The sequence below is a fragment of the Coenobita brevimanus genome, chromosome 4, assembly GCF_032717465.1.
Source record: "Coenobita brevimanus isolate Jiangsu-jjx chromosome 4, ASM3271746v2, whole genome shotgun sequence".
Classification (NCBI taxonomy): Eukaryota; Metazoa; Arthropoda; class Malacostraca; order Decapoda; family Coenobitidae; genus Coenobita; species Coenobita brevimanus.
The window spans coordinates 437,501-449,907 of NC_136957.1; the positions used below are offsets into that span (position 1 = coordinate 437,501).

At 42.1% G+C, this 12,407-nt stretch overlaps 1 protein-coding gene and 1 non-coding gene across 4 annotated transcripts in view; both read left to right on the top strand.

Moving 5' to 3' along the window:
- The window catches only part of Syx6 (Syntaxin 6), a 59,769-nt gene extending 47,818 nt beyond the window's left edge, over positions 1-11,951 (top strand). For 2 of the 3 annotated variants that reach the window (XM_080268935.1, XM_080268931.1), the window contains 5 exons: positions 2,698-2,754; positions 8,387-8,518; positions 9,082-9,188; positions 10,758-10,852; positions 11,769-11,951. In XM_080268935.1, the coding sequence (XP_080125061.1) occupies positions 2,698-2,754; positions 8,387-8,518; positions 9,082-9,188; positions 10,758-10,852; positions 11,769-11,845 (468 nt within the window). In that variant the 3' untranslated portion in view covers positions 11,846-11,951. Of the gene's footprint in view, positions 1-2,697; positions 2,776-8,386; positions 8,519-9,081; positions 9,189-10,757; positions 10,853-11,768 lie in introns of all 3 variants that reach the window. The other variant, XM_080268926.1, reaches the window with a different exon arrangement.
- LOC145396849 (5S ribosomal RNA) lies at positions 6,973-7,091 on the top strand. Its single transcript, XR_013896839.1, has one exon. It is a non-coding gene; the product is annotated as a 5S ribosomal RNA (ribosomal RNA).
- Positions 11,952-12,407: the final 456 nt, after the last annotated feature.

Consider the following 12,407-nt stretch of genomic DNA (forward strand, 5'->3'; position numbering starts at 1 on the left):
CCTTCAGTTAGGACCTTGAGGGGAAGAACGCCTTCATGTGGTGGCACTGGATTTGCAGACATCCTCCAGCATCCTTCCTGTCCCCCGAAAGGAGGATAATGGGCTAATGAAGGGTAGCCTCAGCCTGCAGTCCGTCAGGTTCATGTGTGTGTGTGTGTGTGTGTGTGTGTGTGTGTGTGTGTGTGTGTGGAGCCGTAACGACATGGGATTTCTAGCCTAAGTATATCTGATCTATGTACTCCCATCTTTACAGGAATTTTTAATTTTAATAGGATTTAAGGGAAAATGCAAATTATATATAATATTTATTCATATTTATATAACTACGGCACAGAATCTTTATCCAGGATGGTATGGTCAAGAGCCCCTTCAGTATGAGAGGTGTTTTAGCAACGAGAATAAATAAAATATGGTTTTGTTATGGTGTGAGGGGCGTAGGTCTGACTGTCATCATTAATATTCTGGGTTTCTAAATCCATCCCCACAACTTGAAGAGAATAATGTGGAAGTTAGTTTATTTGTATTATTTATTTATTTCATTATTACGCATTCACTTCTTTGTGTGTGTGTGTGTGTGTGTGTGTGTGTGTGTGTGTGTGTGTGTGTGTGTGTGTGTAACAAAATAACGCGGTTTTTATCTGATTTTAGCCTAACTTAGTGCAAACATTGAGGGTGAGAGAGTGAGGAAGCTTGTTTATATCATCATCATCATCATCATCATTGCCAGACGCCATGTATCCCAAACGGGGTGGCCAAGGGCTTAGAGTTAATTGTTTTACATGGAGGGGCACTAATCCTCCACCAACCCCACTTGACACGTAGGGATACCTGTATATATAAAGAAAATAAGTCAGAGGCCAAGGTCACAAGGAAAGATTTAAACCAAACTTGGGGGAGGGGCTGAGGGTAAGGGAAGAATGAAGTAGTATTGTACTGGTAATTCAATTTTGAGAACAGTTGGCCTGATGTCAAGGTCACATGGCAAGGTCAAAGTTTGACTTCTGTATGTTTGTGTTAACAGAATAACTTAAATAGCTTTTATCCAGTTTTGACCCAACTTGGTGGGTCAGCTGAGGAGCAGACTTTTTTTTTTTTTTTTTAAGTAGGTCGTAGAGCAAGATGAACCTGAATGGTTTTGATCCAATTTAGTCCAAACTTTGTGGAAGGGTTGAGGATAAGGCTGGAATGAAAGACCAGTTTTGAGAACAGTCCATCAAAGATCAAGGTCACGTGGCAGTGTTGGCTTAGAGAGTTTTTATCTGTTGTAACCTAAATGTTGTGGAAGGATTCAGGTTAAAACAAAGAGGGAGATTTGATTTTGAGAGCAGTTAATCAAAGGTCATGATCAGAGGGAACTTTAAGGTCAGGGTCAGTGGCCAGAGTCAGTTTTAAGCAGTTTTGATGTGATTTGAACCAAGTGTGGCGATAGGGTGTGTGGTTAGGCGAGAATAGAACAGTGTGATATTGAGAGGTCTCTGACAAGGAGAGTGTATGTGAGTGAGGTGGAGGGGGGAAGAGGGAGGGGGAGGCCAAGGATGAGATGGAGGGATGGAGTGGAGAGGTCTATGAGAGAGGAGGGGTGTGAGCTGGGAGCAGGGCAGTGAAATGGCGGGGGACAGGGTGACATGGAGGCGAATTGGTTGTGGCCACCCCTTACGGAATTAAGGCGTCTGGCAGTAGATAGATAGATATTGAGAGGAATAATTTGGAGGTCAGGGTCATCAGGCAGAATCAGATATTCAACCCATTAGCCAGTTATTGGGTCAGGGGTCAAATTCTCCGAGTACTGGACTTGTATGTGTTAATTTGTTTATAGTGGTAGCCAGAATGAATCAAAAGCCTTCTTATACTTAGGGGATGAGAGTATTCACTATGTATTTAACTCATCAGCCCAGTGTCATCCTTGTCTCTTTCTCTTTTATTTTTTTATTTATCTATCTAACTATCTATTGCCAGACGCCTCAATCCTGTTTGGGGTGGCCACAAACAAATCGCCTCCAAGTCACCCTGTCCCCTGCCATTTCACTGCCCTGCTTCCAACTCACACACCCCTCTCTCATATACTTCTCCACCCCATCCCTCCATCTCATCCTCAGCCTCCCCCTCCCTCTTCCCCCTTCCACCTCACTCACATACACTCTCTTCGTCAGTCTTTCACCCTCCATCCTCTTCACATGGCCAAACATCTTTATTTATGTAATTATTTATATTTGATGGTAGCCAAAATTAATGAAAGGCATCTTGTACTCAGCAGTTAGGCTATTCATTATGTATTAACTCATCACCATAGTTGGATTGTTTTCATCTGACAGACCAAAAAAGACCTGGGATGAGGTGATTAAGTGTGACCTCAGGGTTAAGGGACTGAACTGAGAGGCTGCCAGAGATAGGTCAGCATGGAGAGCTGCCATTAGGTGACCAAGGCCGATGTTTGCAAGCATGTTAGAGCCTTCAAAACATGATAGGAAAAAAAAGAAGAAGAAGAAGAACTGGGTCACTCTCACAGCTTTAATAACTGTTGTCATTGCTTAAAATTCACTGAGCCTTAGTTATGAGGTAGGAATGAATCTCCTTGGTTACTTGTCAAATAAAACCTCCAGCTTGACTACATCCTGCCATCAGCCAAAGTAAAAAAAGGTTAGGGATGTTTGTCAGATTTGCAGTAACCAATTATCGCCGTGTCTTTCTCTCCTGCAGTCTATGAAAGAGCGCCTTAACTTCACCAAGAAGGATCGTGACGTAACCGCCAGACAGGTACCAGAACAGTCCAGCACGGTAAATACGTTGCTTCTTGTTTTGTTTTGCCACAGCCTCCACTCCTCGGCTCAGCTCGACTCAAACTCCAACTCAGCTGCTGTCACTTCGTCTCAGTCTCCGTAACATCTTGCATTGATAACACTGCCTTGCTTTGCCTTGCATGCCTTGCATTCAGCACTTTTTTCCCTTGCATAACATGAATTTCTCGCTTTATTACATCCCTTGCATTTTCTCTCTTCTTAGTGGTTGGTGGTGGTGATCATCATCCACTCATATGATGTAGCACTGCCTATTTTTTCCTCTGGTTTATCATTCTCTTATGTGTCAACCCTCTCTCCTTCTTCCTATCTATCTATCTATCTATAGCCCGACGCCCTAATCCCGCAAAGGGTGGCCGCAGACAAAACGCCTCCAAGTCACTCTGTCACCCACCATTTGACTACCCTCCCCCCAACTCACCCCCCCCCTCCCTCATATACCTTCCTCCTCCATGGTAATATACAGTACTGGATGATTTTTCCTGTGTAAAGTACAGGTTTCTTTCGTCAGTCTTCTTCTTCTCTCCTTCTGCTTTCCCTTTCCTTCCTGTCAGTTTTTAATACTCCTCTTTACACTTCAGGCAGCTGTACATTGAGTGATAAGTCTAATGGTTTCCTATAGCCCTGGAAACCATTTACAGTGCTGGTTTGTAACCGTATAATGACGTAATGAGCCTGCTATGGTTCCCTTGTTAACTGGATGGACAGAGACAAATGTGGCATCTGTGTAGGAGGCAAATCTCTACACTCTTGTCCATGCCTTACTGTGGCGAGGTGCTGTGAGCCACAGAGGAGCACTGGTCCACTGCAAAGGACAGCCCTGCAGGGACAATTGCTTGCAGTTGGTGGGTCTGCTTGGCCATACAGCCTGGGGCTACTCAGCAACAATAATGGCCTCTTTTTTTTTTGCTCTGTCTCTTGAATTTTCTCTAGTCCAGCATCATTGAATTCTTTTTTCTTGCTCCTCATAATGTCATGCATGGATGACAGTAATATCTCATGTCTTTAACTCAGATTTGCTGTACTCTTTTCCTTTTGATACATCAGTTTACCGTCTGACACTGAAGCCTCAAGGAACTGTTTCCAGTATACAGTATATTATCTCTGGCTAATGCCGTAGGAGGGTATTGAGAATTATCTTGAGGTTTGAAGGTAAATTACTGTGCACCACACTGTAGAATTTCTCTGCTTGTAACACTGAGTTCTTTTTCTGTTGCAGTCAATATTTTACATTGTCAACAGTATGAATGCTTGCTTTTTACTGGGATTTCCTTCAGTCTTTACCCAGGTATCAAATCTTGCATCTCTGTCTGTCTGTCTGTCTGTCTGTCTCTCTCTCTCTCTCTCTCTCTCTCTCTCTCTCTCTCAAAATATAAATAGACAGATATCATTATTCACAGTGAATTTGCAAGAGAGACAGGCAGACAGATTTTTTCTTGGTAGTCTCACTTTTCTCATTGATATTGCAATTTAATTTTTAGTTTGCACCTTTTGTCTTGTGATGGTAGTGTTCTCAGCAGTTTTTATTTTTTTATTTTTAATGGTAATGATGATGATGATGATGATGATTAGGTGATGTTATTTTAGTGCTGTGGTCTGTGATGCAATACAGCCTCCCAAATCTGAGAATCTGTTTTCCAAAAGCCTCCAGTTTCCAAAACATTTTCTCAGTCTACAAGGAGGGTGTTGAATACGTCTGTCTGTACACAAGGTTTGTAGTGTATGTATATTTGAAGACGAAGTTTATATCTAGACAAGTATATCAGTCTACCTATAGCCAGATGTCTTAATCCCATAAAGGGTGGCTACAAATAAATCGCCTCCACGTCGCCCTGTCTCCCGCCATTTTGCTGCCCAATCCCCAGCTCACACACCCCTCTCTCATATACCTCTCCCCTCCATCCCTCCATCTCATCTTCGGTCTCCCTCAGTTGGTCTACATATAATATCCTTTTCCACTCTCCTGGGTGATTTTTAGTTTGTGGTTTGGACAGCTCATTTAGTGCTATCAGTGTCTACCCTGAATAATTTTTTCATTACCTATTCCCTTTGCTACTCTCATGCCCACAACAGCAGACTGAGCCATGTCTGCTACACATAAGATACCATCAGGCAGTGCTATTGAGAGACCACAGTGGATTTTGAGTCGGATTTAGGGTTATGTTGTTATTGTTGATGATGATGATGATGTATTGATATTTGTAGGTTTCTTATGTGTTGTGATATCCTCTATTTAACCCTGTCACTATTAAGAGTCTTTCTCCTAAGCTGACTAAATGCTGTGGCATTAGTAAGTGTAAAGTAAAAGAGCCCAGGTGCTTATGGTATGAAAAGTGACCTAGGCAGCTGGGTAGGTCAAAATTCTAAACACTTTAAAGTGACATAAGTAGCTGAAAGAGTAAAACAGGTAAGACATTATCATATGGGAGAGTTTAATGCTAGTTAAATACAAATTCTGAGGTCTGAAATGCTTGGATCCAAAGGCTTGATGGTGAATGGAACACTGTATTTTGAAAAGTAGAATCATGATGATAACTGTGAGAAAATTGTGTAAAAAATGGCCTAGTGTACCATTAACAGAAAATACAGTAAAACACCATGTATTAGTACAGGTGGGTTCCTTTATACGAGTGGGGTATGTTAATGGAGGACAGCTCGGATAGCAAAAACCTATGTGACGGATTGAAAAGTGTGATAGCAAAAACTAGTACGATGGAGGACCTTACTTATGGGAAAAACAGAGCCAGGTTAACTGGTTGTGCTCGCGTCACCAAGTTTGGGTCTGAAGTGCCCATTCTTGTGTCAGCGATTTCTCACATAGCAGATGCTTGTTTAACAGGATCCATCTGCAAAGTGTTATCTGTTGTACTTGTCCACAAATAAACTTTGTATTCATATATACATTGATTGTATGAGGACATGATATCAACATCCACCTATTTCATAAAAAAATATTTTGACAGTGGAGGTTTTTGGAGCATGGATTTTCAGATTTGTGAGTTTGTATTGTACCATGTAGAAACTGCTTACTATGCTCTTTTTATTGTAACTTGGCCCAGGTTTCTGACCTTTTTGATGCATATTTAATTTAGCTCAGTGGCAGAAAAAGACTGTTATGGCTCCACATCCTTTCCACATCATTTCTTTTTAACAAGCATCATATTGTAGTGTTCATCTATTATTACTACTCAGCATTCAAGATGGAGAGATGGCAATTGTAGGCCAAGTTCGAGTAAAACCATTAAAGTGACATAACTGTTCTTTTACCACCGGCAGCCGCTTCCCTGCTTTATGGCCTTACAGCCTGGCCATTAAACTTTATTTCAAGCCCAGTGTAATGTTGCCGACAGGTGAGATGGGGTCTGGTCTTGTATTTAACGCTTCAAAAACTCTTCGTTGTAAAATCCACCACAAGCCATTATACCGTTGATTGATGTAATGGTTTAGAGTATGGCATGATTGCAGTAGTGTATGGTGATGATGATGATGATGATGATGATGATGGTGATGGTGATGATGATGATGATGATGATGTTTATTTAAATGTTATATAAACATAGGTAAACACATCACCCTCTTTAGCACAATGACTATTGTACTAAGAGCTTGGTAGTTTAGTTGCCAGAATGTCCCATTTAGAGTGACAGTGAGGACCAATTGTGTTTGTGCATTGTTTCCTAGTTTTAACTCAGTCACTTTGCAAGCGATGCAGAGAGGATGCTGTGACATTGTGGCATTAATTTAGACAGTTGTTAGAGCTGCCCCATTATAAAATAGTCCCTCCCTTCCCTGTCCCTTCAAAAGAAGGCTATGGACTGCAGGGGAAGGGTAACCAGTGTACATTTCACTAGGTTATCACACCAGGCGTGCCAGGGGCCAGAACAACATTAACAGTCTCTTCTATTCTGTATTCCTTTTTATATATTCCCCTTTGTAATATCTTGCTGTTGTATCCCTTTCAAGACAGGGATATTGTTTTTACTATGGTCATGCTATATCCAGACATATACATTTGACTCGGGGAAGACTCTTGGAACTGGTGGCATTACACACAGCCTTCATAAACCCCTCCCATGTCAGAGGTCTTTCATGAATTGAATATTATTGTGTTGGGGTTGCAAAAATGAGAAACAGGATAAACATGGTGAAAGAGCCAAGAGACAGTTATTTGTATACTGTAAACGGCCATACCACGTTGAGTACACCGCTTCCCGTCCGATCAGCGAAGTTAAGCAACGTTGGGTCTGGTTAGTACTTGGATGGGTGACCGCCTGGGAACACCAGATGCTGTTGGCATAACGTTCTCCCTACGTGTCAAGTGGGGTTGGTGGAGGATTAGTGCCCCTCCCTGTAAAACAATTAACTCTGAGCCCTTGGCCACCCCGTTTGGGATACATGGCGTCTGGCAATGAATGAAAAAAAAAAACATAGGCATTTCAGCTTCCCAAATCCAAACATGTGATGTTCATAAACCTGCACTTTCCACTTATATTTTCATGCAGTAAGAGGATGTTGATGTCATCTGCCCTCACACATTAAAGGCATAAGTTTTTTTTTATGGACAAGTATAACAGCAGATGATATATTACTAATACAAGGTACAGTACTTCCTTGTTTTTCTGTTCATGGTTCTGCAGGCTGTTTATTACATGATATTCTCATTATCATCATTATTGTACACTCTGAAATACAGTTTTCCATCTTTCATAAAGCCCTTGAAGCCAAACATTTTGGATTTGACAGTTTGTTAGGTATATGTATGTGTTTATTTTTAATTTTATTTATTTATTTATTTTTGTCTGACTCTGGACATTGGCATCGCAGCCTGCTCCCAAGGCCAATTAGGCCTCCTACGTACCATATACCTTTACATGTTACCACTTGCTTTACCCATCTACATGTGTTTCCATAACATTTGCTTTGTGTAGCCTTTTCAGCCCAAGGACGTCTGTTTGCATTATTCTTACAGCCTCCCTATGGTTGTACAGTAATTAATCTTCTAAGGAACCTGTCACAGTGAATGACTGGAGTCCATAGAGCTCCTCCACTGTGACAGGTCTTCCCATCCATCTGTCCATCATCATCATCCAGTCATTTATTGCCGCACCAAGAGAATTTGGGTCCAGGGCAAGGCATCTCAGTACAGACATTCTACCGATGGCGTCTTTTTCATTTTGCGTCATAGGATTTAATTTAGGTTGAGAGACTTGTCAGGCTGGGGGAGTTAAATAGAGTCTTTGTTAACCCTTTCACAAGTCAGTTTGTTTTTATCAGACACAACTGGGCCACCATCACATATTCAGTACCAAGTTGTGGAGGCGTGAAATTCCATAAGTCTTAGTTATGAGTTAGTAATGGGTCTCCTTGGTTACTGGTCAAATTAGTCATCCAGTGTGACTACATCTGACAGTCAGCTGAGCTGAAAAGCATTTGGGATCTTTGTCAGATGAACACAGACTGACTGTAATAGAGGCCGTTCCTAAGTTTTATATAATCATGTAAAGAGAGCAAAATAAAAACATCAGAATTGAAAGGGTTTAGGTGAAAGTTACATTGTAGTAGTTTTTTCTCACCCATTGTTTTTGCAACAGCCTGTAGAGGACAACAGCCCACTGAAGATGCCGCAGGTGGTGACGCACGGTGCCACGCGCTACAGCCGCCTGGTGAACGAGGCCGACAGTCCCAACAATGAGTTTATTGAACGAACACTGACACAACAGCAGGTGAGCTGGGTGGCAGTGAGGATGGGAGAGTGCAGGTGAGAGTTTGTGAAGGGGTACCTTAGAGGACAAGGTAGGCTGTGTATTTGGGTTGAGGAAGTGTGAGTGGTATAGTGGAGGGTGTGATTGTGTGTGTGTAATTATGTATCTGTATTTGTCTTGCTGCAACATACGGTATTGGATTTGATCTAAGTCCATGAGTATGTGTATTTGTTCGCACACACATGCGCGCACTGGGAGGGAGGGACAGTTGTAATTTATCTTCTGTCTATATCTATCTGTCTGTCTATTTATGCATCCAGCTTTATGTGTCTATCTTTCTTTTTATATCATTAGCAAGACACCTTAATTCCAGAAGAGGTGGCCACATACAAATCACCTCCATGCCACCCTTTCCTCTGCCATCCCTCCATGTCACCCTTTCCTCTGCCATCTCTCCATGTCACCCTTTCCTCTGCCATCTCTCTATGTCACCCTTTCCTCTGCCATCCCTCCATGTCACCCCTTCCCCTGCCATCACACCGCCCTCTCTCCACTTCACACCATTCCTCTCTTGCCGCCCACAGATGATAATGTCACAACAGGATGACCAGTTGGACCAGATTGCCTCGTCCATGGGCACCCTCAAAACAATGTCCCGGCAGATTGGCCAAGAGGTGGACGAACAGGCTGTGTGAGTAGTTACTGTGTTTATTACTATTTTATTATTATTCTTACCATCCACACACTCAATGTAGTGCTGCTTTGGGTGTCTGCCCTTTCCTCTCTTCCTTCCCTCCTCTTCTGTCTTTCTTTTCTTCATTCTTTCCTCTTCCGTCTGCGTATAGTTGACTTCACACTCCCTCTTCTGTCTTTCTTTCCTTCATTCTTTCCTCTTCCTTCTGCCTGTGGGTGACTCTACACTGAGTAACAAGCCAAATGGTTTCCTGTACACTAGGAAACCATTTACAGGGCTGGATGATAACCATATAACCAAATTATGGCGCCTGGTGGTTTAGTGAGTAATTACGGCGCTGCAATCGGATTGAGCCGGTGAAGGTTTATATCCAAAGGGTGGTTGGGGTTTATTGCTCACATAATGCTACTCAGGGATGAGTGACGCTGGTCACTCTCATCTTAAATGTCAGGACCAACTTGCCTAGCCCTGGGCTTCTACGCTTCTCATGGGGCAGCGTAGGATTAGATGATGGATGGATGGATGGATGTATTAATTTTATAATTAAGTGAGCTGGGAGGAGGGCAGTGAAATGGCAGGGGACAGGGCGATATGGAGGTGATTTATTTGTGGCCACCCCCTATGAGATTGGCATCTGGCAATAGATGGGTAGATAGATAGTATGATATTCCACACTCAGCATCTCAGTTGATAAAATATTCAGCTTAGAGTGGTTAATGAATTGGATTACCCTGGTGTAGGGGGGTAAGGGTAATGCCAGGGACCTTCTTTCCTTTGCTTTTTCCTCTATATGATTGGTGGATATGAAACTGTGTCTGGAATCAGTTTTTTGCCTATAAGATGCAGCCATGATCTTGGGCTTCGATGGTGAGTGAGTGGGAGTGTGACTTGTTCAGTTGGGTAATATCTCCCTCTCAGGTTCTTTCTGGCTCCACACATTACCTCGCCCCACACAAAGATGAGAAAAGTCTGGATGATGATGATAATGATGATTGATGATGATGATGATTTATAATGATTGATGATGGGAGTGTGGTTTGTTCATTTGGGCAGTAACTCAATCCCAAGTTCATTCTGGCTCTCCACCCTACCTCACATCAGGGAAAGAGGAGAAAGGCCTGGATGATGATGGTGATGATTGATGATGATGATGATGATGATGATGATGATGATGATTTTTTCTCTTTCATTAAGTCCTGTTATGCCATTTTTTGTTTACACATTGCATTGGTAATGTGAGCCATTGATTACTGGGTTAAGAGTTGATTCCGCAAGGTGCCAGGTCTATTATTGGCATGCCTTCTGTTAAAAGCTACATTTCTCTTTTGAATAGAATGGAGGTCTGTCTGATGATGATTGCAAAAATTAACACATGAAGTGTGAGGCATGAGGAATGTACTGGCGAACCCTCTGATGATGATGATGGTGTTGATGATGATAATGATGAGGAGGAGGAGGATGACGGTGATGATAATGATGATGTTGATGATAATGAGGATGAGGATGATGATAGTGTTTCTGTGGTCTTGTCTCTGCAGTGAATATAATCTTGAATCACTTTGGCAGGATGCTGGATGATTTTGGTCACGAGATGGAGCACACGCAGAGCAAGATGGAAAACACACTTAGTAAAATGGCCAAAGTCTTGCATTTGTCCAGTGGTGGGTATGCTCTGTTTTCTGCACCTATAGTTTGTTCACTTTAACTTGGCTTATGGTAGGTGGAGGTGATTATCATCCACTCGCTTGATGTAGTGCTGCCTGCATTGTCTTAGGTGACTCTACACTGAGTGGTGAGCCGGAGACCATTCACAGCGCTGGATGATAACTACCAGGTATATAACCACATAATGAGGTGATGTGGAGCCTGCTGTGGCACCCTTGTTAACTTGGTGGAGAGATGCAGTTGTGGCGTACATCTGGGAACCAAACCTCCAGTCATGCCTCGCTGTTTTTAGGCATTGTTTGCCACAAGAGAACATGAGTTCACTACACAGGACACCCCTAGAGGTGTAATTGCTTGCCTGCAGTTGATGGGTCTGCTTGGCCAGACAGACCAGGGATACTCTACTACAACTGCTTTAACTAAGGAGAGATGTTCATCCTTTTGCTGCTATTGGTAATTTCCTGTAGCTTAATGGTAAAATAATACAGTACTATGGCAGCACTGTACATCCATTCCATAACACTTCTTTGTGACTAGCAGTTTATTCTAGTTTGAATATCTTGTTATAATTGAGCATTCAGGATTGAAGGATGACATTTTTATGTCTAGTTAAAGTGAACATGGTGTAGGTGTAACATTGCGTCTCTGGATTTTAACTGTTGAGCTGTAACAAGAGATTTATAATAGTATAAGGTACTAGTCACAAAGAAGTGCAGTGTAAAGGATGCTCGCCTGTAGTATTGTCTTAGTGTGGCATTGATCTGCCTAATTAAAATAAATGATTTAGAGTAATGAAGTGACCAAATTACTAATGATGAAGAGACAATGATGGTGAATGAAAATGAAAAAACCTAATTGATTTATTTTCCAACCTGTTATTCTTTTAAAAACCTCTTCTTGTCTTCTTTTCAGACCGGCGGCAGTGGGCAGCCATTGGAGCGCTGTCTGGCGTGTTAGCTGTGGTCCTCCTTCTCTATTTTGTACTTTGAATCTTTGTATAAACTCTAGCCAAGTAACGTAAAGCCAACCCTCCATTACCACACACACGCATGCCTGCAGACACACAGTCACACGCTTACTCACACACACACACACACACACACACACACACACCATGCCACTTGTGAATGATATGAATGTGTTTTACTTTGCGGCAGTAAGCAGCATAGCAGAACTGTAATTTTATTTTCCCCAGATGCCATAAAAACCTCAAGGCTGCTACATGTGCCGTTATGCTCATATTATTGTGTGTGAGGGTTTTATTTTTATTTTATTTTTTTATACCACGAGGCAGTTATATTCAGATTAGGTGAGAGGTTGAGAGAGATGTCTAGTAGTGAAGACATAACTACATGTGAAGAGTAACTCGCTTGGATAAAGAAGTGTTGAATACCTGGCTTTCATCTGTTATTTCAAGACATCTTGAAACAATAGACGAATATTTGGTATTCTGTATTTCATGTTCCTAGTAAGTTATCTATCTATCTATCTATTGCCAGACACCTCAATCCCGTTTGGGGTGGCCACAAACAAATCGCCTCCAAGTCGCCC